Source organism: Dermacentor variabilis, chromosome 1 (genome assembly GCF_050947875.1).
Source record: "Dermacentor variabilis isolate Ectoservices chromosome 1, ASM5094787v1, whole genome shotgun sequence".
NCBI lineage: Eukaryota > Metazoa > Arthropoda > Arachnida > Ixodida > Ixodidae > Dermacentor > Dermacentor variabilis.
In genome coordinates this window covers 225,148,836-225,176,149 of record NC_134568.1, presented here as the reverse complement: position 1 = coordinate 225,176,149, position 27,314 = coordinate 225,148,836, and the positions used below count along the sequence as shown (strand labels likewise).

Here is a 27,314-nt window from a genome sequence, read left to right as displayed (position 1 = left end):
AAACCGAGTGCACTCTCCTTAAGTGCACTCAACTTGCCCGCTTGACAGAAGTATAACCCCCCTCCGACCGGCTCCGCTCCCCTTAGCAGGGGTCCTCCGTGTCAGGCATTGTGGCAAAGCATACGAAAAAAATTCTGTGCCATTCCATTCTGTGAAGGTGGATGACCAGCGGAGCTGTGTATGTGGTGGTTGATTTTATCGATTTATTACATGGTGATTACTATAATGATCGAACATAACGTGGCTTGGAGAGTAACCGACGCATGATATGCACGTCAATGGCACTGTCATCACTGAAGTGCCGGTCAGGCATCGTACAGTTTCCTATACATCGATGGGGGCAATAATGACCTGCCCATTAATGGCGAATTGTCCGTTGCCGTGGGTCAATTAAGCGCCGTATGCTGATAAATGTAAGGCGAGGCGCGACTACTCGCTCCTCCACGTTGCTGAGCCTCGGAAGATGGTGATAAGGCTCCGGGGGCTATGCATACTCATGTGTTGTGGCAAAACGCGGCACGACACCTTTTACTAACGAATCCCGGCACGTAGAACAGACACACACGTCACCGCACTCCGTGGGCGCACACTATTCACTGTAGCCAAGGCGATCGTGCGTTGGTCGACGTCCCATAGTGCACTAATGTTTGGGATGTCACTCGAAAGCCACAAGCGAACACACACAACACAGGCCACACCAAACTGGTTCCCCACAAACTACCTCAGAAACCGGGCTGTTGCGGTGAAACGTTCCAAGTTTGCGGGATCGGGGCCACATGGACGGTGCGACCGTAGACATAGCCGACGTGGGTCGAAGTGTAGTATCTGTTCTTAGCCGCTTTACGCTTAATACCCGATTCGGGTTGTAGTTGGACTCAAGATGTCAAACTTATTTTTGCAAATTGGCGGAGTGCTTGAAGCCTGCTTCACCTCCACCGCGAGTCGGCCCGGTATTTCACTACCTTCGGGGTCGGCCCATGGTTATAGGTCTGCGGACATCGCTCCGCTGGAAGCTAGCCGTATACAGCTTCGCAGTAAAAATGAAAAATGAACACACACACACACACACACACACACACACACACACACACACACTAGCCGCGCGGAAGTATTATGAAATGCGTTAAGTATAGGGTTTTAAACGAGCGACATGGACTATCTCTGTTCCACGGCAACGGGAATTGGACGGTAAGGGGTGAGACGCGGTAATCGACAAGTGAAGTCTGCTCAATGACCGGGTAAGTGTCCAACAAAACGCGTGAGAAATTTTTCACATAAGCCGGGAACGCACACAGGAGTCCAAAGAAGAACTTCGTCGCCAGGAGAAAAAAAGTCACAGCACGGTAACTTGCGAGCGTCCTGGGAGATGCCGGTGTTAAGGCGGGCGAGGCGACGACAGTCCGCGAGGCGAGACAGAAACTGTTCCGGGAAAGGAGCTTCTGGGGGTACAGGAGTCGAAAGGAAGGATACATCAAGAACGAAACGTGGTGAAAGCCATAGACGAGGAAAGAAAGTGAAAAGCGGGTGGTACGTTGCCTAGCCCTGTTATAGGCGAAAATATAGTCCGAGAGAAAACACCCCCCCCATATATATATATATATATATATATATATATATATATATATATATATATATATATATATATATATATATATATGGGGGGGGTGTTTTCTCTCGGACTATATTTTCGCCTATAACAGGGCTTGGCAACGTCCGAGAGAACCCCCCCCCCCACACACACACATATATATATATATATCTATATCTATCTATATATATATATATATATATATATATATATATATATATATAGAGAGAGAGAGAGAGAGAGAGGAATCGCCTGGCACCCCCTCCCCTGACCCCCCCCCCCCTGGAAGATAGTCAGTACGCCACTGTACGTGACAGAACCCCCGGTGGCCAAAATTTATCGGGAGTCTCCTACTACGGCGTGCTTCATATTAAGATCGTGCATCCGGCACGTAAAACCACACAATTATTTTTTTTAATCCTTTCTTTCACCCCCCGCCCCTCCCCAGCTACGCAGTAGTTCGTGTATCAGCGTAAACGTGAGGCAGTTAAGATGCCTGCGGCCATTTCCGATTACCTCAACTAAGCGAGTTTGGAAATGCAGCATCACCTACGGATGCGTGCCTTGATATGCCACTGGTATCTTTGTTGACTTCGCTAACAGATGCGCCGTTGTTGGCGCCTGACACGATGTCCCCAGTCCTCGACAGATGGCGCCACACGTCAAGACGATGCTTTTTGGGAGGCTGTTAGCCGGTTTGCCTTGAGTTCTCGTTCCGCATTCTGAACACTGCCGTCAGCCGTGTCGGTTGGTGCGAGCTTTCCTCGTGGCGCTTGAGCCTGCGCGTTTTCTTGATTTCACCAGGAAGTGCATGGGATGTAGATTCTGTAGTAAACCTTGCCTGAAAAGTATCCAAGCGCTGACAATTCTGTGACGCGTCATACCCAGTGGCGAGCAGCTTGCGTTACGGGCTCGGAAAGCATGTTTTCCTCGCGCGGCAAAACAACGATGGCCCTTCTCCGTCACACCAAACCGCTGATTCGTGCGCTGCTTCGTGCTCAGCGCCATACAGCTGCAAGGTAAGAGTTGTCAAGCTTCGCTTTACATGCGCGCATTAACGAGGTTGAAATTTCAACAACGCATGGATGGAACTCGCCGGCCAAATGCGCGCGGATTGATCATTTGTATATGTTACGATTTCACGCCGGTTTAGAGAAAGGGCAAGAGTTGCGCAGAATTTTAGCATGCATGAATTATGGGTCAGACCTTATTTTTTTTTTTATTTAGAAAGATACTAAATTGGTTAGAGTAATCGGGGAAGCATCTAAGGTAATCTGCAGCATCGTGTTCTTGTTTCGTGTTATGCATTTTTTCTTCACCTGTGCGCTCTTGCCACGCCTGTCTAGAACTGTTTTTAATGAAGAAAAAAAAAGCGTTGTTCACAGTTTCGCAAATGTGCAAGCACAATGTGCATGCCACATTGCATGCACATTGTGTTTCCACACTGTCAATGCCTAATGTACAGTCTTCCCGCAGTCACGGAAGACTGACTTCTCGATTTTCTTGTGTTCTAAATATCTTCTGTTGTAAGTCCCGCCTATATTTTCTGCATTTTGTGTTGTCGTGACCAACTCTTACGTCTGTTGTTTTATAGCTGTATGAGCAGTATGCGCTTAGGAGCTTCGATGTCTGTTTTGGTTTATAGCGTCCCAACGCAACACACATGCTATGAGGGATGCCGTAGTGGAGGGCTACAGGTTCAGCTAGAGCACCTGTGTTTGTTAACGTGCACTAAAGTTCAAGTACATGAGCGTTTTTCATTTCGCCCCCATCCCAATACGGCCGCCGCGACCAGGAATCGAACCTGCAACATCGTGTTCAACAGCAGAACGCCACATATATGAGCCACCGCAGAGGGGCGTAGCTGCAACTCGCTGTATTAGCTTCGTGTGAATGGCGAGCGTAATCTGACAGCTGAGGTTCCTGTTTTGTAATTACGTTATTAGTGAATACACTTGTGTGTCCCTGCGACCCAATAGTGGAAAGGAATTAGGATCCGTTCAATAGGCATTTTTAGATTTTGGCTACCCGAGGTACAGTGAACCACTCAAGGTCAGGGGGCGCAAACGGCCGTGGGGCTTCCGGTGCGCAAAATACGCTTGGCTGCGCTATTTCTCAAGCTCACTAATCTCTCAAGCTCACGTCTCCTCTGGTCTTGCACGTTAGTAGAAAGCATTGGAGTTTCTGCAATGCTTTTGAGGGGGGTCATGTATAACAGTTGACAAGAGGCTAGTGTGGCGACACCCAGGGAGCTCCAGACGGCATTGTGCGCATGCCACGCGATGGAAAGATCCAAACGAGCTTCTCCCGTCGCCTATGATCTCTGCCACGTACGCTCCTGCCACTTTGCTTCGAGTTGTTGATGAGTTCGACTTCGGCCTGGCATCGTCTAGCCGCCTGGTTAGTTCAGATGCTGGAGCGACTGCCCCGGAAAGGCGGTGATCCCGGTTTCGAGTCCCGGACCAGCACGAAATTTTCTTCGACTGCGAGGCTTTCCTTTCGAGAAACCCCTATGGGTTTCCTTTGTAGTAATTGCCACGATTGGGTGGATGTCTCGTTTTCCCTTCGATAATTATTTCTATCCACCTTGCGGGTTTCCACAGAACTATTACATAGATAGAACTGTAGAGAGCAAAGGGGAGAAGAGGCAGAGAATAGGTAAAACGAATATCTCCTCGGCAGAATCGGCCACACCGTGCTGACTACGCCGGCTCTCGTCCTATCCCCAAAGCCAAGCAGCATTGTGCTCGGTCAGTACTTGGGAGGGAGGCCACCTGAAAACAGCGGGTGCTGATGGCACCCATCTTTGGCTCTACGCCGTGCTCCCTCAAGGGCTGCGGAAGATAGCGCCAACCTTTTTCACAACGAACCACTTCTTTAGAACCGACGCAGTCGCGAAATAACAGCCTTGCCACACTCGTACTTCTCATACAAAGAGAAAGGGAGGGAGAGGGAAAAGATGACGTGACAAGGCAAGGAAACGGCGGCTGAGGGTAAGCTGAAGGTACGGTGCGGTACTGCGCCTCTGCTATTTCTGAAAAATAAACGCCATGCAAATTTGTCAAGCGGAAAACTGACGCAAGGCGTGCAAACGCAAAGCCGCATTAAAACACCGAAAGGTCTAGGCGACACTACGGAAGCGGTCGCACGTCAAATCAACGCTTCTGGTTCCGCCACGTTAGTTTGACAGCTATGGCATTGCTCGAGGTCGCGGATTCAATCCCAACCGTGCAAGCCGCATTTCGGCGGGAGCGAAATAGAGAAACGCTAGTGCACTTATATTTAGGTGCACATTGAAGAACACCAGGGTGTCAAAATTAATCCGCAGTCCGCCACTATGGCGTGCCTCATAATCCGATCGCGGTTTTGGCACGTACCGCCCCATAATTCAATTAAAAACTTTAACACTCCTGCCACGATGCGATGCCACGATGCCATATGAGGCAATGATAATGTTTAAGCCTCTCCGAGACTATGAACAATGGCGTACAACACCTCAAGCAAATATGTTTCCCTTTGTGTTATGTGTGCTACGCAAACAAACATCAGTGGTGCACATGATGTAACGTTTAATGTCAACTCGATCACCACTCTCGTATTGGACTAAACGCTGAAGAAATTACACACTAACTGTCAATATCACCGCTAATTATCGTCAGTCAAAGAAAACAGCATGGAACGCTTCGCTTACATCGATTCTCACAGTGGTGGGATCCTCATATTTTATTTGTGCTAACCTATTGAAATTTCACCAACCTAGCGACCATTTAGTGGCCAAAATATGAGTTGCCGATGAGCCAGAAAGGAGACCAATCCACCATGCTTTATCCTTTCACTGAATATTCCTAAAAGGCAAGTATGGAATCTTGCACACGTTGCGGAGTCGTACATTGCCGAGGCGTTCAGACGTGCGCATGGCCGCGCAAGTGAACACATAATTTTCTTCTCTATAGAACATCGGCATAGACAAAACTTTTTTTGTCCTACCTATGTTTCAGCCCTTTTTCTGTGTGGCGAGGGCAACAGTTGTGAACGCTGGCAGATTTTCCCATCATTTAGCGTTTCAGTGCTTGTTCACCGGAATATTATCACAAACTCAATTTTTCAACGAGCGGCACTGCAATCGTCGGCCACTTTGTCATTGCTTCATTTTCGGCTTCATTTTACGCGATAGACTCACTTAATGAAAACGATCGGTCTGGGGCAGAAAAGTGCATGCTTGTGACATCAATAGTCCCAGGAAAAAATTAATTATGGGTTTTAATGTGCCGCGACTGCAGTCTGTTATAAGGGATGTTGTGGAAGAGGGCTCTGAGTTAAATTTGACCACTACGGGTCAAGGAGGCCAGCGGAAGAGCTTGGTTTTAGGGATAGCAGGCGGAAAGTAAACGTGTCCGCAGTAAGGATTAGTAAACGTAGGGAGACTGCAAGCTTGGTAGGCTTGGTGGCAGAAACGTAGGGAGACTGCAAACAACGAAGGCGTACGAAAACAAAGTTCTAATAGTTGTTCAGAAAGTTTGATTTTCTCTGTGCAAAAGAAAGAAAAAAAAACAGATAGGTAAGACATTAGGCAAAATAAAAGAGCTTGGTGGCGCAACCCACCGCCCCGTTTCAAAGCGGATGCTCATAGCATTCATCCAGGGGATCTCCTGCAGTAAAGAAGAATATACAGCCGCTACCTTAGCGGCCCCTCTTTATATTTCTAGCGGAAAGGCCAAGCGAAAGTAAACGACGTATCCTGCGATGGATGACGTGGGAGCTTTGCCTGCTATTTCCAACGCATTAAACAATGGGTCTCACTGAGCGAACGTGCAACCGGCAGCCAAGCGTCGAACTTCGCTGAGCTACTCCAACGGCGGCTGCTCGACGCCCGGCCTCGCTTCGAAAATACGGCTGCGTGCCGCTGACTCGGTCGTATTGTGGACACCATGACGGTTGTTAAATTCCTACATGTTGGTGTTTTAATCCAATCGTAGAGGCCGTGGCAGCCAGTCAGCTGACAAATTTGACAGTGAATATGCAAGACAGTGCACCCATAATAGCACCTTGTATATTCTAGACGCCATACCACTACACCTTAGGCTCGCCAGATGTTTTCGCCCCGCGAGCACCGCCGCTGGAAGTGACCAACGGGTGGTGGTCGACAGGAACCGATCAGAAGGCGTCACACCCGCCGGCCGATGTGCCGATGAGATTCATAGCTGCCTAAATCCTGCTGTACAACTATGTTGTTTGTACGGTCTCGTTCGTACCTGGCATGGAGAAAGGAAAGAACGGAGGAGCGGCCCTGACGTCACCCTTCGTGAAGCCTCCGTGATGCCCGAAGTTGGCCATCTTGTCGTGCAGATTCTTGTTTGCATTTCTCACCTCCGCCGTGCAACCCCGCCGGGCGGCGCGGGCGTGCGCACGCCGACCAACGGCACCAATCGAGATGTACCATCGTACCATCGCAATTCCGTTGCGAAAGTCATGCTGTCCCAGTATTGTGCTCTAGCGGTGAACGAAGTTCACAGTGAACTCTACAAACTAGACCGTGAGGCCGGTCCCAACTACTTTTGCCGGCTTTTGTGAACATAAATCAGCACGTTTTCACTGCACTGCAGTAATAATGCACAGTCGATGACCAGCAGCACACTTTACGTGTACATCACGACGCATTGACCTATGGATAGCCCAGCTGCAGTTTACGAGAAAACACGCGCGTATGCTGGTCGTGGCTTGAGGAATCGTTTCGCTTTGTTGGACAGGTGTCGGGCGGCCGCGCTCCGCGCAGGTGCGACGAGTCACAGCGCACCGACGAGGAGGCCAGCAGAAGAGAACGCGTTTATATGCACCGACTGCGGCTCCCTGATCGCTCTCTGATCGTCCGTCGTCCGTGACGCGGTACGCGGCGTACAGCGTTGCATGCGCGCTCGTTTCACACTTTTACAGCGAAGCTGTTCATGCGGACCATGTGCCGTCGTCGTCGGAGTTCGCTAAAACTATCGTCATCAGCAAAGGGCTCGAGCGTCGTCTTCTTCCTCAGCTGGCTCCGTTGCCGCTCGTCATTCCAGCGTAGAATTTCACTTCTCTTCTGACGTCGTAATGGGGAGGCCGCGTTTACAGTGGTATGACATTGTCTTCCGTGACGGACAGATTTAATTTTGAAGAGACGCAAACGGCAATGCCGGGCGGATGCTGCTAGCCGCGCCTACGAGCAAACTCGAGACATCCAACGCAAGCGACAACGGCGGACTGCGGGCATACCGTCACTGCACTCGTTCTCTCCGTCGCAGCCGAACGTGTGTGTAACCTCATTAAGAAACAAGGTCAATCGCCAAACCAATCCGACCAATCGTCAAAACGATTGCAGCGCCCGCATCTCCAGTGGTGGGCCTTGCGCCCAATATACGGAGATTTGTATTATTGGTTCCGCACATTCCATCCCAGCTACAACTATGGGAAGACCACGAGTAGTGCGTACTCCTGAGGAAGAAGCTGCCTACCGCGAGCGTCAGCGAGAGTTCGATCGTGAACAGGCTCGTCGTCGTAAGCCTGCCTCACGAGAAAAACAAAACAAAAAATAAATACTGGGAGAACCGACAAAAAAAAGCACTCCTAAAGCATGCTCACCACGCGAAGCACGCAAAAGCGAAAATGAGGTGAAAGAATGGTGAAACAAAAGATTGACAATATAGACTGCTTGCGAAGTTTGACTTGCAGGGTATAACACTCGGTGTAAACTAACACAGCTTCGCTGAATGGAAGGGCCGGTAATTTTTTTACTTCTTTCAGTCTCACCTGACTACAACAGCCGGGAGAGCACGGTCTAGCTAACACAGCGACACAAGACATGTAGAATAACGCAAACATGCACAGACGACGCCTTTGCCATGGTGCTAGACCAACGGAGCAGCACACGCCTGAGAACACAGCACCATAACAAAACCGTCATTGTGTCACGGCAACATGGCCGCTACAGCGAAAAATACCATGCGACTTCCTTCACACTTTTCTCCTAGCGCGCGGACTGAATAGGGCCTCTCGTCAGTTTTGCCTTCCTCCATGGTACTTAGCATTCGATCCTGTGATAGATCCTCCGCTGTGTTTCCGTCACGCACGAGCGTGACGGAAACACAGCAGAGGTTTCAATGAATGCGAAACCAAAAAAAAAAAAAAAAAAGAATAGCCTGGATTAACATTTAAGCACATCATTATGACATTTATGAATTCGTGCGATTTTCTTTTCTTATTGTACAGTACAGGTCCGAGCCTTGAGGCCGTTCCACGCGCGAAAGTTTTGTTTGCAATGGCGCTACGTCTTAACAATGCCGATGTGGCAGTAGGCTCTGACGTGTACGTGTCAGCAAGAGTCCGCGCTCGCTACTGGGTGGAGTGGTGGCTATGATGGCCGCTGCGGCTGTGGACGATCGAAATAGGAGCATGTGGAACAAAGCGTTGGGGATATACGCGGCGCCGCGCCACTAGTTAGCAACAATCGTATATGTGTGATCGACATGGCCTATACAATTTCCGAGAGTCCTGTGTGCAGCAACTGGAAATGTTGCATGCTACATGGATATGTTTTATGGCGGTAGTAATGTGGACACTGCATGCCCATTTCTGCTGTCGCCGTGATGTTCAGTGTAATGTCAAAGGGCGATAAAAGTGTGTCCACGCGCCGTATGCTTAAGCGGGCGATCGCGGCTCACTCTCGCGCACGAAAGCGAGGGAAGCGGGAAGGAAGCGCACCGTCTTCCGTCGTGCGCAAGGATCCAGACGGCGGCGCGCCCGCCCAGGCCGCTGTATCTTGAAAGCCATTTGCGACGGGGACTGAGTCCGGCCGCGCGCTGTGTTTTCGCGGATTAGTTCACGTTGGGGGGGGGGGGGGGACGCAGCACGAAGGTCAATTCGCTCGCTGCTGCTGGCGCTCTTCCTCGCTCCAGCGTTTTGACAGCGAGTTTCCGCGGTCATCGAGTGAGATGAGTTAAGGTTTGCTTGTGCGCGCGTGACACCATGTTTGTTAATTTGGTTAGTGTTCCATGTTTACGCGTTTGTACGGCTGATAAAGCTAGTATCCTTGCTTCGTGTAGCTAGCCGTCCAGTAATTTGCTATCACAATTAATGCTTCGCTGTTCCGGCGAAACTGCGAATCTTTTTTTTTTTTTAATGGCTGATGATCTGCCGTCTGTATAATTATCTAGAAAAATGGAAGCGATAAAAATAAGAAATCACGAAATCACGAGATTCGGCGATTCTTCATGCTCTACAGCTGAAAGTTCTCACACCGCCGTCGTCTCAACTGTATACTTCTTTGCGATGCACTGTTACCTGTTGTGGCCTCCGAAAGGCTTGCACAAATGCACCACTCACAGTCAGTGTTGCGTGCAAAACGCCGCACACATGATTACCACGCAGCACGCACCAAAGTTGCGCACTAGCTAAGAAGTTAGTGCGTCCGGCTGCCAAACGCACTTTACCGCGGTCAGTGGCAGGAGTTCGGTAGCCGGTGAGGGCTGGGCGACGGCGTAGCGGAGGGCACACAACAAATGGAATTTTTAAACTGCTGGCGCATTAAAAAAAAAAAAAAAGCTGAAAAAGAAAGCTGAATACAACGTGGCAGTCACAAGCACAGAATTCCAATGTTTTCAGTAACCAAGCAAGACAGAACGAGAGGGAGAGAGAAAGCAAGGAGATGTAAGATAGGGGTCAACCAGACCAGCGCCCCGTTTGCTACCCTGCGCTGGGGGTAAGGAAAAGGGCCAATAGAAAGAGCACAAAATTGCGCACATAATGCGCGGGGGAGGACATACAGAAGCACTGTAAGCTCTCTCTCAGGCTGGTGCACTTCTAACTGCAGTGAGGGAGAAGAGTAAGAAGGGGCTCGATGTAGTCTCAGTTTACAACCATACGAAAAAAACAGGCCGTTAACGAAGGCAACTAAATACAGGAGAAATTAACTGCCCTTTTAACTGAAATGTAAAAATAACAAGAAAAAATGATAGTGCACGAAAAGACAACTTGCCGACGATGAGTTACGCGTGCGATACTGTACTATAATAGAGCTGCTGTCGCGGCTGAAAGTGGCCAGCGGTTGGTGTTGGCTTTTGCAGATAGCGAGCTGCGTGTTTCTCGCGACGATCGCAGTCTACGCAATGACGAAGCAGTTGTCAAGCCAGGCAATGAGTAGTTACTTCCTTCAAATCACTTTTGGGACCGCTGGTGCCGCGGCGTGCGTAATTACGCGGTATTTTTCGAATTTCGCGCGCTAAGAGTCGTCCGCGGAAAGAAAATAATTACGTTCAACACGACGCACTCAAATTGATTGAATGGGATGTTTTATAACGCAGCAGCCTCCCATAAAAGATCGCGTCATTAACCAGGTAATTAATACAAAAAAATTATCCTGGTAGCGGAAGAGGACTAATGACCGAACAGCGTACGTCTCATAATCATATGTTGTGATTTTGTTTAACAGTTTGATTACCGTTAGCTGCGACGCCCTCTATGCTATATCTCTCTTGCCCAACTCTTCCTCTCGTTTACATACATACGTAAAGCAAATTCCAAGAATATTGCTACGGAACAGCCGCCACAGTGTGGCTGCACTGAGGAGGACAAAGACGACGTGTGTGCCGGCTTGTTATAGCGTCGCCATTTTGGCCTCGTGAGCTTCCCTGTAAATAAATTGTAAATAGTATCCGGCTTCAGCTTCACGTAACATTAATTTGGTGGAGGTGGACGTTCCCCGTACCCGTCATGGAGCTTCGCAGCGGTGGCAACGGCGACAATGCAACTTCGGCTCCTGCTGGCGGCACTTCATCTACGCAAGCGTCTCCGCCTGCAGCCCCGACCTACGTCGCCGTGTCCCCACCTCGGGATCCTGGTGTTTTCAACGGAGTCGGTAGTCCTGATGTTGACGACTGGCTCCGCTTATACGAACGTGTCAGCACCAGTCACAGGTGGGATCCGACTATTATGCTTGCCAACGTACTTCCCTACCTCGACGGAGCTCCATTGGCGTGGTTCCAGACTCACGAAGAGGAAATCTCGAGCTGGGATCTCTTCAAAGACAAGCTACGCGACCTTTTTGGCAATCCGTTTGGTCGGCAAGTCAATGCCAAGAAAGCCCTTGCCACACGTGTACAGACGTCGACCGAGTCCTAGGTGTGGTACATTCTCGACGTCTTAGCCCTTTGTGCCAAGGCTGACCCGAACATGACTGAGGACGATAAGGTTAATCACGTCCTCAAAGGCATTGCTGACGATGCCTTCAATTTACTGGTGTTTACGAACGTCACCAGCATCGATACCATCCTCAAGCAGTGCCACCGTCTCGAGCATGCTAAAAGCCGCCGGGTATCCCAGCACATCATGCGACTTCCCAACACAGCTGTTACGTCATCCTGTGACGACCTCTTCCACCAGCCGTCGCGATGTGACAACTTGACCCGCATCATTCGTCGTGAGGTCGAAGCGGTACAACCGGCGGCCCCTTCATTCCCGTTACCTGATCATTCTCCGGTGACAATCTCCTTGATCCAGGCCGTCGTCCGTCAAGAGTTGTCCAACGTCGGCCTGCAATCCATTCGTTCCGTATGCTCGGAACCTTTGTCTCCACGCACGTCCCCACCGCGCTCTTCTTACTCCTCTTATGGACAGCGCAACCCCTCCGAATGGCGAACCGTGGACGACAAGCCGATCTGTTTTAACTGCCGACGCATTGGACATGTCGCTCGCCACAGCCGCAGCCGCTGGACTTTTCCGACGCGCTATTATCCTGATTACCCCCCTCGCCCCTCTAGCGCATCCTTTTCCTTCGCCCCTTCTATGCCCGCTCCATCATCTGACCCTGCGACACCTTTGACACGACCCCGCTACTCCCGCCGCCAATCTCGCTCGCCCCCGTCACGCCGTGCTCCTTCTCCGATCTACTCGCCGCACCCCCGACCGGAAAACTAGACAGTAAAGCTTCTGAAAGCTGCATTGACGACATTAGTACGAAATCCTCGCCTCACTTTACCAACGAACAAGAATCTTTTGGACGTTCTCGTCGACAATGTTCCTGTGTGCGCGTTGATTGACACCGGGGCGCATGTGTCCATTATGAGTGCTGCTCTTCGCCGTCGGCTCAAGAAAGTTTTGACGCCTGCCCCGAACAGAGTTGTACAAGTCGCCGACGGAGGGACTGTCGCTATTGTTGGTATGTGTTCTGCCCGACTCACCATTGCTGAGAGAGAGACCGTCGTTCTCTTCACCGTCATCGAGCATTGCCCTCACGAACTCATTCTCGGTCTGGATTTTCTTGCCACTCATTCTGCCCTCATTGACTGTTCGGCCGGCTCACTTCGCCTTGACTTGCCTCTTCTTGCCGACCCTGTGGACCCGCCTCCAAGCCATCTGAGCTGCATGTATTTTATTCGCCTACCGCCTCACTCTGTGACACACGTCGACTTGTTGTCCTCACCAGCTGAACCTGACGGAAATTACGTGGCCGCACCAATTCCGGCCGTTATGCTTACACATGGTGTTACCGTGCCGCACACTGTGCTGAAAATTACTGGCAACCGCACCTGCCTTCCACTTGTCAATTTCGCGCTAACCGCGCAAGTTCTGCCTCAGGGGATCTCCCTGGCTATAATTAGCGCTTTGCAGGATGATGAGGTCGAGCCATTCACAGTGGAAGATCGTTACAGCTCAGCCCATACCGTGACGTCATCGCACGGTACTGACGTCGACATTAAGAAGATGGTTTCCTCTGACCTTACACCTGCTCAAGCTGAAGCTCTTTGCCGCGTTCTTGAAAGCTATCGCGACATTTTTGACCTTCAAAATAGACCCTTAGGTCAAATGTCCGTCGTGACTCATCGCATAAATACTGGCGATGCGGACCCTATTCACCGACGTCCATATCGTGTTTCTGCGTCGGAACGAGCTGTTATCCAACAGGAAGTCAAAAAGATGCTTGCAAAGGACATTATCGAGCCTTCCTGTAGCCCTTGGGCATCTCCCGTCGTACTTGTCAAAAAGAAGGATGGAACGTGGCGCTTTTGTGTAGATTATCGCCACCTAAACAAAATCACAAAAAAGGACGTGTACCCTTTGCCACGTATTGATGACGCTCTAGACTGCCTGTACGGTGCCACCTATTTTTCTTCTATCGACGTACGGTCCGGCTACTGGCAGATATCCGTCGATGACATGGACCGAGAGAAGACTGCATTTGTTACCCCCGACGGCCTTTATCAGTTCAAGGTGATGCCTTTCGGTCTCTGTAACGCGCCCGCCACTTTCGAACGAATGATGGACTCTTTGCTTCAGGGGTTCAAGTGGTCCACCTGTTTGTGCTATCTGGACGACGTCATCGTTTATTCACCCACATTCGACACGCATCTAGATCGTCTTTCAGCGATTCTTGACATGGTCAGGACCCCTTTTTCTTGGGGTCCTGACCATGCCGCATCTTTTTCGCAGCTGACTACTCTCCTTACCACGCCTCCAATTTAGGCCCACTTTGACCCGTCTGCCTCAACGGAAGTTCCAACTGATGCCAGTGGTCACGGCATAGGAGCAGTGTTAGCACAGCGCCAGCGTGGACATGATCGCGTTATAGCCTATGCCAGCCGACTTCTATCACCCGCCGAGCGCAATTATTCAATCACAGAGCACGAGTGCCTCGCCCTTGTGTGGGCTGTTGCGAAATTTCGTCCATACTTGTACGGACGCCCCTTCTGTGTCATCACTGATCACCACGCTCTCTGCTGGCTATCCTCGCTCAAGGACCCCACGGGACGACTCGCTCGCTGGGCGTTACGCCTGCGAGAATATACCTTCTCCGTGGTATATAAGACAGGACGCTTGCACCAGGATGCCGATTGTTTGTCCCGCTACTCCGTCGACAAACCGGCTGATGCGGACGCCATCGCTTGCATTTTCTCTGTGTCCCAGTTGCTTCAAATCGACAACGAGCAACGGCGCGATCCTTCATTACGAGCCCTCATCGACCGTCTGGAGTCAACTCCTGGCGACGCCTCTCTCCGGATGTTTCTCCTTACGAAGGGGGGCATTATACCGCCGCAATTTTGATCCACACGGCCTTGACCTTCTGCTCGTCATTCCATCGCACCTACGTTCGACTTTCCTCCAGCAACTTCACGATGCTCCCCTGGCTGGACACTTGGGCGTCTCGCGCACATACGACCGTGTACGCCGTCGATTCTTTTGGCCGGGTCTCGCCCGCTCCGTGCGGCGCTACGTTGCCGCTTGTGAGCCCCGTCAGCGCCGGAAGAAGCCCTCCACACCTCCAGCTGGATGTCTCCAGCCGATCGACATCCCACCCGAACCCTTTTTCCGTGTTGGTCTAGACCTTCTTGGACCATTTCCTCTCTCGGGCTCCGGAAATGAATGGGTCGCCGTCGCTACCGATTATGCTACGCGGTACGCAATCACCAGAGCCCTCCCGACAAGTTGCGCTACTGACGTTGCTGACTTTCTGCTTCATTTTAGTGCACGGTGCTCCCCGCCAATTACTCACTGACCGTGGCCGCAGCTTTCTGTCGGCAGTCGTCGAGGACATCATCCGCTCCTGCTCGACAAAGCACAAGTTCAGCTTCTCCTACCACCCACAGACCAACGGCCTCACGGAGCGCCTCAACCGGACCATCACCGACATGCTTTCGAAGTACGTTGCGACCGACCACCACGACTGGGATTCTCACTTACCATATGTGACGTTCGCGTATAATTCATCGCGTCACGACGCCGCCGGCTATTCATAATTCTATCTCCTATATGGCCGAGAACCCGTGTTGCCCTTGGACACTTTGCTGCCCTCGGCCACACGTTCCGCTACTGAATACGCCCGCGACGCGATCGCACACGCCGACCACGCGCGCCAGCTCGCCCGCACCCGTCTCGAGGCCTCACAGGAGCATCAGAGATGCCTCTATGATTGCCACCATCGTGACGTGCACTTTTCTCCGGGTTCTCTGGTGCTTCTCTGGTCACCCGTTCGACGTGTGGGCCTTTCTGAAAAGCTGCTGTCGCGCTACACTGGCCCATACCGTGTGGTACGACAAGTGACCGATGTCACGTATGAAATAATCCCCGCCGATCTCTCAGCGGCATCATCAGCTGCAAGTGACATCGTTCACGTGGCAAGACTAAAACCATACCACACGCCTTTCACCGCGGATGGGTAGATTAAGCACCGGGACGGTGCTTCTACAGCCGGGGGTGATGCTACGGAACAGCCGCCACAGTGTGGCTGCACTGAGGAGGACGAAGACGACGTGTGTGCCGGCTTGTTATAGCGTCGCCATTTTAGCCTCGTGAGCTTCCCTGTAAATAAATTGTAAATAGTGTCCGGCTTCAGCTTGACGTAACAATATTCAAGCGATTTGAGATTTCAGTGCGGTCTTCTGACGTATAGGCCCCTTACTTGTACTGAGGAAGCCGTCAGCGAAGTTTGCTTACGAACTGTGATCGTTGCTGCTGTAACCATGGAAAGCTTTTAGGAGATGGGCCTTACCATTTATCGGGTCCATTGGCGGATGCTTCCGTCGAGGCGATCAGATAGCGCGTGCAATACGTACCTGTAAGTTCTCTCTGTGATTGGGTAAGTTTACTGGCGCGTCTCTTATTTAATTACTAACAGAGGCTCCTGAGGTTGACTCGAAATTTCCCTTATCGACGCCTTTCCTTCTAGCCTATACTGGATTGCTAAGAGGGTGCTTGGTGCGCGCGCAAGAAATCGTTCGCCTTCACTGTGTTAGTTTGCAGCCAATGCAATCAGTGCCCGCGCATTTTTTTCTGCGCAGAGATTCTACATAAACGACAGCAATACCGATAATAATGAGAAGAATAACAGCACGCGAGATTGCCTTTCTTTGCGCTTAGTCGCTAGAAATTGGCAGCCATGACAGGAAAGGTGTGACGGTCAAATTGTAGCTCACTCGTCGCGTGAGACGCATCCACCTATAGCACTGTACGTTGCATGCGCAGCATCTCAAGTGAAAGGTAGACTAGTCAACCCTCAGTAACAAAAAAGAGACACCGGACAAACAATAAAATAGGTAGTCGTTTGCGAAAAGAGTAGGCGACGGAACGTGTTGGTTCCGCAGACGAAACGGGCTATGACAGTGAGTGAAATGGGATAATTGCACAGATTCAGGCAGAGCGTTGCTAATAATTTCAACCATTGCGTTCGTTCGGTCATTGAGCTCTTTGTCTTGTTAAGCACGCCACTTAGCGCATGTCGGGCTGAGGCCAGTGTTTGGGCCCCTTGAATGCCGTCGTTATTATGCTCGTATTTATGATAGGCTTCAACTGAACTCCGCTACGCAATGGTTACTATGGAAGAACTATTTTCGCTGTCTGTATGGTATACGTATATGAGCAGTGCAGCGCGTACACCTTGCATTTGTTTCACACATTTCTGCAGGCCGCCTGATTTTCCCTTCAGAGAGAAAATTCTGTCCGGTGCCCTGCACTTGTATATCATTCAGTGCCAGCTTATCCGTCACGGTGCTCATAAAACTGACGTCGTTGAAGCCCCCGCTTGGACGCCAGTTATGCACGTGCTCGCCTGTGCGTGCGTGTGTGTCGCGGTGAACGCTCCTCTTTAGTGACGCATGAAGAGTGAGGTTCATGCGTACCGTCAATTACGCTTACTGGCAGTGAAAATAAGCCGTAGGGCTGCAGCAGATATGGAGGCCGCAGGTACGCGCTCATGACGTTTCTTACTTTCATGCCACATAAGTGATTAAACGCAAACCGAGGGCTTTAGAGCGGACAGGCTGAAGAAAGAAAGAAAAAAAACGCCTGCTTCACTTTTTTTTTTTTCCATATCGCGAGGTTGCAAACGCAGATGTCACTGAGCCTATGAGGCGTTTTCTACGTCTTAGAATGGCGCGCTTGCCTCTGCAGTGTCTTCCAGTTCATGGGAAACGAGAGCCGGCAGGTAAAGGACATGTTCTTGGAAAGGATGGGCGTGTGGAAATTTGTGAATGGTGCCGTTTTGTCTCACTTTCCGCTTGCGCCAACTCGTTCGTGCTGTTGTATTTCCGAAAAGGTCGAAAAGCATGCAAAAGGGATGTTTACGCTGGTTAACTTGAGTTTAGTCTATATATTTACGTGCGTTTGGGGAGAGGGGGGCAGGAACAGGAAAATTATAAAAAGCATGAATGCTCTCGAGGGAGCTACGGCAGCAAAACGCGCGCTGCTCCCAAAAAAATCGGAAATCTTTATGGTTCGAAGAGATGCTTCACCAACTCTGGAATGGCGTCACTGAACTCGCCGAGAATGAGAGCCGAGTGGTGTCAACGTTCGGGGCCCGCTCGTCAAACGGCACGTGTACTTCGGGGGATCGACGCGAACCCGGCATACAACACGCCCTCACTTTTTGTGCACACGTGCACGGGTTGCTTGAAGCGCAGTGCGACGTCAGTAGGTCAACGATCCCCGCCATTTAGCACAAAAGCTTTGGAATGTGTGTGCGACAGTGGGCGATACCTTGTTGAGGCTGCGACAGTAGGCACTCGGCTGGCCGTGTCTAACAGTGTAAAGAAAATCGAGCCAGAAGGGACCGCAGCTGCCTGCATCTAAAGCCCCCTCCATACATGTTTTGCCGAGGTGGACAGAGGGGCTTTACCTGCATCAGAGAGCCCGCAAAGCACGTACGGCAGATTTCACGTACTCGTCACGTAAGGGTTCGTCTTCAGAGTGATACGCGCCACAGTGCGCCCTAAAGCTGAAAACTCAGAGGCTGATAATTATTAATCAGCGAATTCTTGCCAGATGAATTTTCTGGCGATGGCCGGTGCTATGAGTAACATTTTCTTGACCCCTCCATTTTTAATAATTGGTGCCAGTCATCATTGATGCTATTCATATGCAGCAAGAAATTGCGACGTACAAGGGGTCATCTGGCCCAAAGTCCGAGACGATATGCATTAATTTATCTTGGAGAGCAACTTCTGCGTGGTCAAGCGGTATCGCACACCGTGGACTTCCGTGTTGGTTGCGGGGCGCTAAAACACGTCGAATAGAACACAAGAACGATGACGAAAATGGTTTTATCCCGTTCCGCCTTCGTTCTAGTTTTCGCCTCAGTACATCTGTGTGGCGCACTCCTTTTCAGTAAAGCCTGTATGGAGGGCAGGGACGACCACTCATGATGCGGACTTCCCTGTCCTTCTATGGCAAGCACAAGCCTCTCGGCCTTGCTATCGCTCGAATTGATAAGACACGAACGGCTTCTTGCGTGGTGTCACCACTCTTTGCAAAGGAAGTCACGGGGAAGATGTAACCACGGGGGCGCTATTTGTTGTTGTTTATAACGTCAGGCTACCCGAGAGCGAGAGAATCAGCCTTATTTTTTTTTTTCGCATGAGAGACTAAGTTGAACAAGGAGTAAAGTTGCGTCTCCTGCCAGTCTCCTCATATTTGCGCCCAGTTAGGTTCCTCATTACTCATTCATTGTGCATACAGTGCATGTTACAGCAGCCTGTAAGATCGGCAATAATACATTGTTTTCGGGAAGCACTATACGAGATTAAAAATAAATAAACTCCTCTGAAAGTTACATAAAGCAGTGTTACGGCGGAGCGTGCCGTCCTGGATGATGATGGCAGATGGTCATATTCACGACGTTGTGCCGTTTCACAACAACGTCCGCTCTTCCGTTTTCGCACGGAGCAAGGATCTGATTTAGATTCGAGAGGAGGAAGTGCTTGGCTACCCGTCCTTTCTTTTGCTTTATTATCTTGTGCCTTGCGTGAAACAGTAAGTGACCTTGCGATAGAACTACGTACAGCCGCCCAGACGACGACTATATGACCAACCCCTTTGCAACGGGGAAGAGAGCACGCTGCGAAAGCAATAGTTCTTCTAACACTTCAGATGCATCTAAATCTTTAAATAGCTTTACAATTTGAGGTATAGAATATTAAATATAGGAAGTTCGCCTGATTGCACGTTTTCTCTTCCTTTACGCCACAAATCTCACTAGTCTCCACCGCAGATCTATTTACTGTCCCCTTACATGCCCCCAAACCAAGCAAATATGTCATGGCGCCCCATCTCGAAAGTGCCACCACATCGGCGAAAGTGTGGTATACCGGCGGTGTTTTTGTTTAGAGGGCGTTTGTGAGTTTTTCCGAACAATTCGGGAATCTTGGGCCACCGGAGCGCAACGCGTAGGTAGGGCGATGTGTTTTGCGCCATGTGAGCTTCCCTTGATTACGTTGAGCTTTTGCTAAAATATTACTCGGCTCACTGGCCATTTTATCTGTCGCATTGTATGTCCTGCGTCGTAACACCCGGGCGTTCTACAACAGTTGCTGTCGGAGCGGCGCAGTCCGATGAACTTGCACGTGGCTTTCTCGGAAGGCAACAGATCGCTTTTGCGATGTGATATATTTCGGCATCGTCCAAGCAGCCAAGACGAAAGTAATTTCTTTGCAAAGGTGGTGAGAGTAGTGAGAACAAAAAGCTATGGTGAACTAGTGCATTTGTTTTTTTTTTTTTCTAGAGCGTCGGCGTTGTCCGACGGCGTCGGTGTAGCCGAGCGAACGAGCGCTGCGGAGAATGAAAGCGAACGCGGAGCCCAGCGGGAGATGAAAGAAAGGCGAGAGCTCAGGAGAAGGGTGCAGCGGAACCATTATGTGGAAAGCGTAGGGGAGATGGCCTGCGCGTGCGCAGAGTTGCCGGCGGCCTAGGCATCCGCAGCCGCGTGGGCGATCTCGTCTGCGCTGCCGAGGGAGGGAGGGAGGGGGGGCAGGCTGCCGTGAGCTGGGGAGGGCTACGCTCGTCCGCGGCGTCAGCTGCTACGGTCAGTCCGCGGTACCTGCGCGTGTGACGGTGATCGCTGTTACTGCAGGGGCGATGGTGAGCGGCTACGAGTAAAGTTCGATGTGACGCTCCTTTGGATGTCGTCGCCGCTGACACTGGTGGCCATGGGTCGGCAGTGTGGGAGAATAGTCATACTCACTCACCATAATTTTCCAGGCCCCGCTCTCACTCACGTTCACGCTCAGCTCCACTCACACTCACAAGCGCGCACTCACGCTCGCACTCACCACCACTCACTCTCACTGGCCCTCACTCGCACTCACCACCACTCAACTGGTGAATCTTTTAGTCGTTATTCTTTTTGCAGACACTATGAATATCGCGTTCTTAAACGCCAACTGCAACGTCATTTTGGACCACATAAACAGACTAGTTTCAAATATTGCTGGGTTACTCGAAGAGGTGGACGTTACTCCCATGAGAAATGAACGCAAGGTCGACCAATTAGCAAACGTTCACCAATGGGGTTGTTACTAATTGCCCTGCTGCAGATATTGCAATTTAAGAATTGTCAGTTTGCTGCCTGAAAACTTACCCGTTGGCTGTTTCGTCACCCGAGTGGGCACTGGTAACCTGACTGCGTTCTCCCCAGCGAATGGAACTGAAAACATGCATGCTCTGTGGCAAGTATACATCATTCTACGCTGCTTGCTCGTGCGCTTGTAGACAGTTCTCTCCAAAGCTGTCCGTTCATTTTAATACTAAGGCTATGCTAGATAGATACGCAAATTCTGTTTGTACAGGTGGCTTTTGCGCTTTGGCGGCCACAATTCTCGTGAACGAGTTAAGCCAATAAATACATTAAACAATCTCGTGAAGGTGGTATTGTTTATATTAGACACGTGAAGACAAACGTGTTCAAACACAGCTCTATTTTGTTTGATACTTCTAAAGCGTTTGTGTTCTGATATATTCAAATTTGACGCTCAGTATACGATAATTTCGCATTCAAATGCGCCAGCCTCGACACGCAGGCGAACCTCTCTTATGACGTATGTATAGCTGATTCCTTGTAGCACGGCGCTTATAAGCGCTATACCTCGCTGACAAAAACAAGACCGGCTTTCCTCTTTTCCGCACAGTCTGCTGCGCCACAACCCCATCGTGACGCAGCAGACGTTAGTCCTTGGGTCGAGACTCCCTCCAACAGCGAGATTAGCTTGGTGAGAGTCAGATTTGATGATAAATAACTCGGAAAGCAGACGCGTTAGAACTGTCAAACTAATTAGATTAGTTTTCAAATACGTTTGTCTTCCAAGTTTCTATATAAACACACACTATAATCGCGGAATTAAAAGGAAATACGTATTTGTATCTGTGTATGTAAACCACTCGTGTAAGCAGCATTTGCGTAGCTGGCACAGAATTGAAAAATGCTGATAGTTGAACTTTGAAAGTTGTGTAGTATATTGGAAATTGAGATGTATGGTATAAAACATTGCCGGTTGCCTCTTAAAGCAAGTGGGAGCTTCACGGCGGCGCAGAATGCAGCGAGCGGCACTCGCTCACATTATCGCTATATTTTTTTTTTTATGTGTGTTCTCGTTATCTTGGCGCCCATTTGGGCTGTCGCGTGCACTCTTCCTTGTTTATTCCGTGGTGGCCGTGTGCGGCGCTTATTTGAGGTGTCGTTTGCGCAGTTCAGCCTTGGCTCGAGATTTCGTCATCGCGCTCTTTGCAGCGAGGGCGTGCATGCTGCCCATCATTAACCGGAGACAGCTGGCTTCCGCCTGTACCCGCGACGGCCACACTTGCGCGGTCGTCCCGGCGCTGAAAGGAAAATAAACAGAAGTGTTGACGCAAAACGACAATATCAAGTGGGCGATTTGAATAACGCAGAAGTTTCCTTATATATCGAGTGGCTGTTACTGTTCAAGGAAACTCGTGGCGGTTTTTACGCGACGGGCTGCGCAGTTGGGAGGAAAAGTACAATTACTTCGTGTGTGTGTGTGTGTGTGTGTGTGTGTGTGTGTATATGTATGTATATATATATATATATATATATATTTCGTAGGTCATTGATGTACTAAATTGATTGAAACCCGGGCGCCAACGCTAGCCCTAGAGCTACGAGATCAAACACTCTTTGTATACTATATAGTCTACAAAGAGTATTAAACGTTTATGACCATTCCGTGAACGTTCCCTTTGTTTGGCTCGTTTGTCCTTGCCATAGCGAAATTATATTGTAGCACGTAGTGCATCTTGTTCTCTTTAGTAAAATTGTTCCGGTTGTATGACCATAAATTACTGCCATTGTTTGAACTCGTAGCTCTAGGGCTAGCGTTGGCGCCCGGGTTTCAATCGACAATTTAGTACCTAAATGACCTACAAAATACGGGTGTGTTGGGTAGAATGGTGGCTCTGGACGAGGTAGTTAAAGACAGAGTTCAAACATCCTTTGTTTTTCTTAACGGGCCTCACTTTAATGTATTACTGTCGAATGTCTATTATGCTCGGGAACGTCAACAAAGAAGAGTGCGGAGCAGGAAAGGTTTAGTTTTGAGGCTTTGAAGAAAGAGAACAAACAAGGAAAAAAACTGCAAAATTATCTGACAGCTTGGGGAGCACTGTCAGCCAGTGGCGTAGCCATATTGTTTTCCTTCTTTTTTTTTGGGGGGGGGGGGCACGTACCTAAGCAGGGTCGGGGAGGGCGAAAGGTGGGGAGAAAGGCTGAGCAGGCTGCATATTATCCCTTTACTGCACAATTTTTTGTTTCCTCAAAATATTATTCATGGAGTTGTAGGGAAGCGTAACAGTAGCTGTACTCCCATGGAAACAAACTTTAGCGAATTTCTGTGATTTGAATTTGCAGAAGAAAGGTATGTTGCGCATTTGCAACAACGTGCAGATAAAGAAGTTGAATGGGAAAGATTGACTTAGTGCAATTCATACTCAGATGTTTATTTGCACGTGACAATCATTCGTGCACCAATGATTTAGTGTGCAACAAAAAGAAGCAATTGTACTTGCTTTTGCAGCACAGTTGGTTCCCACACTTCGTGCAGTACGTCGTGCAGATTCCCGTGCAGCCAGGAAGCAATTGAAGTGTTTTCGCGTTATTGCCAAAATTTAGAACATAAAAGCACAGGCATAAATAAGGCTGTGCCCGTGACGATGCGACACGGCGGCGTGCGCATACACATCATTCTAAAAAAAAAAAAAAGGAAATTCGATCAGAAGACTTCTTGCACACATATTGAATAGAAAGGGACTTACACTCGTGGTTATCGTCGCTACTGTAAAGGACGCTGCCTTCACTATCAGGAGGAATTTGTCTGCCACAAAAGCATTTGTGAGCCATATCACTTTTCCGAAGAAAATAAACCATGTACACGTTGTTGCATTTGCGCAACATAGCAACGTTCCGTCGCCGGGAACAAACTATTCCGAGATAACAATGCTTTTTTTTTAATCTGCAGAGTCAAGAGGATGTGGAGCTTAGCGTAAGAATTTTTTTTTGAGCTTTGTCTTATGGAGAAATACATTTACAATTGGCAAAACTTACCTGTATTGGCTGCTCGCGGGCGCGCGCAGCCTCCGCCACATTTGTTCTGGTAGAAGATGCGAAGGACGAGCACAGATTGCAGCACAAGGCGGCACGTTTTTTAGACGAATGTTGTGCAAATGCAACAACGTGCACAGGCACCAAACAGACTTTGCTTCTGTTTTTAAGGCCGTTCATCGAAATGTTGCGTAAATGCAACAAGATGCAGTAAAGGGTTAACTCAGAAATTTAGGAGGGGGGGGGGGCATCTGCCCGTTGTGCTACCTCCTAGCTACGCCACTGCTGTCAGCTCCAGTTCTGTGTATACGTTTATCGATTTGAAGCGTCAGCCTCGTCCACGGAAGCTTCCGAAAGTGCTGGCGTTTGTTTCCAAACGCAGTCCGACTTTCCACAGCCTTTCCGGCTCTCAAGGTGATTCCCGCCTGTGGCCTTGCTGCCTTGAGAATGAGGGCGGGAGGGACGCTGTATTGAGGGAGGTGAAAGTGTGCCACGCTGACGCACGCAATATTCTGCCCTTTTTTTTTTTCGTCCGGTCTGGCAGCGAAGGCGCCGCCTCTGCTTTGCTCTCTCCAGCAGGAGCAATCTTTCCTCTTGCGTGACAGGGGTCTTCCCCGCCTTTCCCATCTGCGAGGCGCACCTACTGTGCTGCGAAGTTCTACGTGCCCGCATGCCTCGAGGGCTGGATCATTGCCAGGGAGAAAGTGAGGGGATTGCTGGGATGCTATCACCTTAGCACGCTCTCTCACGTCTTCTCTTCTATAAGAGCTTGTCTTACCTGTGCGCATATCGCAATCTCCTGGTTGTGTTGTGACACAAAGACGGAGATTGTTTTGAAAGCCAACACCGCCAGGGCGCTTTCCTGCTTTTACCACGCTACGCGACGGGCTCCCGGCGTTGCGTGCTCTGACGAACCATCCTGCGCACGTCCCTGTTTGCTTCCGGGCGGTAAAAGTTTCATTTCTCGAAAACTGGCTTGCTAAAATCTCCGTTCGTCTGCTCGAGGGTTCGCCTGCTTGGCCTCTGCGGATCGTTGGCAAATGAGACCTTGTGCCAATCCGCTGCCGCTACACGTTTCGAATTGAGTGCGGTCTGGTTTATCGGTACGAAGAAGGTTGCTATACGACGTTCACAAGTGGCTGGCCTTGGCCGCCGTAATGGCAATGCGTTACTGTGAGTCTAGGCCACTGCGTCGCACTTTGCCCTACGGGGAGACTATCTTCTGGATGCTGAACGCATGCCGACTGACGCATTCGCGCTTTATGGGCTTTCATCCTGCAGAGGTGGTTTATTAGCCGTTTCGTACGCCTAAAGGACTGCGTAGACGAGCAGATGACGAAAAGAAAACAGAAATCATTACCCGTCTTCGCAGTCGTCGTCCGCGTCGTTCATTCAATGTTGCGATACCGTCGTCACGTGCCTGCTGAACCGTTTCCTTCACACAATGAGCAACTATGCTCCGTTCCATACGGGGTCCTGAATATTTGGCTGCGCGTGTTCAAAAAAAGATTTTGCGCTCAGCGCTGCACTGTTCTTGCTCAAATTTTGCAGAACGATCGCATTTTGGCGTCGAATTCGTTTCGTATAACACTTTATTTTTATTTATTTATTTACATACCTACTTCGCCCATTGGGCATTACAGTAGGGAGGACAGATAATCAATATAAAATACAAGATTGCACATTCTTAAAAGGTTAAACACTTCAGACCATGGGTACAATACTAATCATACACGTGTTACATTTTAAGGGAGCGCATGAGACAGCACAAAGAACAAGTTTCGCCCAGGTAACAAGATACTTATTTTCACAGCACGTTGGCTAACATTGCAAAACAAACATCAAAGAAGATTTCAAATGGCGAGTGCATTTTTATCTGCAAACATATGCTTGGAGAGCAGTGGGGAATGCGACATCAGAAGCAACTTCAATTAGTTCAGGAGGCAGCAGGTTCCATTCGTGGATTGTACGGGGAAAAAAGGAGTTTTGGTATGTTGTTGTGCGCGCGCATATTTCTTTTATCTTAAGTAAGTGGTCGCGGCGCCCAGATATGTATGTTGGTGGTTGTAGATAAGTCTCTTTGTTTAGTGGTGTGCTATTGAAGACGATATCTCGAAGGAAAGAGAGGCGGGAAACAACACGGCGTAGCGAAAGATCTTCTAAACATATGTGCCGTTTAATTTCTGTGATGCTGCTTGGAAATGAGTAAATACCGGTTATGAAACGGGCCGCACGTTTCTGTATCGCTTCTAAGCTATTCACAGGAATTTGTGTATGCGGGTCCCACACAACAGACGCGTATTCGAGAATCGGGCGAACGTTGCTTAGGTAAAGTGTTCTCTTGACATCTAGTGGCGCGTGCCTAAAGTTCCGTTTGATAAAATTAAGTACTCGCCCTGCTTTTAAAGTGATGCTTTGAATGTGACGATTCCATGTCAGATCGGCGGAAAATGTGACACCTAAGTATTTAGCTTCGCGTGTTTCTGATAAAGGGGAGCCGTTCAAGTAATACTGTGTACGGATTGGTTGCCGCTTGCGGGTGAAACAAATATGCTTACATTTTGAGACGTTGAGGGACATAAGCCACCTGTCACACCATGAAGAAATTTTATTTAGGTCTGTCTGTAATGCTACTCGGTCGGAATCATTATTAATTTCTCTGTAAAGGACGCAATCGTCTGCGTACAGCCGGATTTTCGAAGTGATTCCTGTGCCAATGTCATTTATATATATAAGAAATAAAAGAGGACCTAAGACGGAACCCTGCGGAACGCCAGAAGATACGCATGCATATTCTGATTCTGTGCCATTAATTACCACTCTTTGTAAACGACCTGTCAAGTAGTTTTTGAGCCAATAAAGTATTTTTTCTGGTAAACCAAGAAGTGAAAGCTTATGAAGTAAAAGAACATGGGACACTTTGTCAAACGCTTTCTGGAAATCTAATAGTATGCCGTCTGTTTGTAAACCTTTACTCAAATGATGTGAATATGTCATGGGTAAATTCCACTAACTGAGTTACGCATGAGTGACCAGCTCTAAACCCGTGTTGGTAAGGAACAAAGAAACTGTTGTTTTGAAGGTGGGAAAAGACGTTAGTGTAAATTATGTGCTCCAGGGTTTTGCAACACACAGAAGTTAAGGATATAGGTCTATAATTCATGACACTGTCACGGGGCCCGCTTTTATGAATCGGAACAATGTCGCCCATCTTCCAGTCTTCAGGTAATTCTGAGGTTTCACGAGATTTGCGCTACAGTACTTCTAGATACGTTGATATGATATATGCGCAGGATTTCAAAACAAAATTCGGTATCCTATCTGGACCTGGTGCCGAGTGTGGTTTTAATTTTTGGAGAAGGCTGACTATTCCGAAGTAGTGAATATCAA

General features: G+C 49.4%; 1 protein-coding gene and 1 non-coding gene across 2 annotated transcripts in view; both read left to right on the top strand.

Annotated features, from left to right (window-relative positions):
- The first annotated feature begins 797 nt into the window (after positions 1–797).
- On the top strand, positions 798–984 carry LOC142567939 (U2 spliceosomal RNA). The gene has a single exon (XR_012825316.1). It is a non-coding gene; the product is annotated as a U2 spliceosomal RNA (small nuclear RNA).
- Positions 985–2,309: 1,325 nt separating this feature from the next.
- LOC142557769 (putative acyl-CoA synthetase YngI) overlaps positions 2,310–27,314 on the top strand; it is a 158,006-nt gene continuing 133,001 nt past the window's right edge. The window contains exon 1 of the mRNA XM_075669872.1: positions 2,310–2,607. Within this exon, the coding sequence (XP_075525987.1) occupies positions 2,510–2,607 (98 nt within the window). The 5' untranslated portion in view covers positions 2,310–2,509. The remainder of the gene's footprint in view (positions 2,608–27,314) is intronic.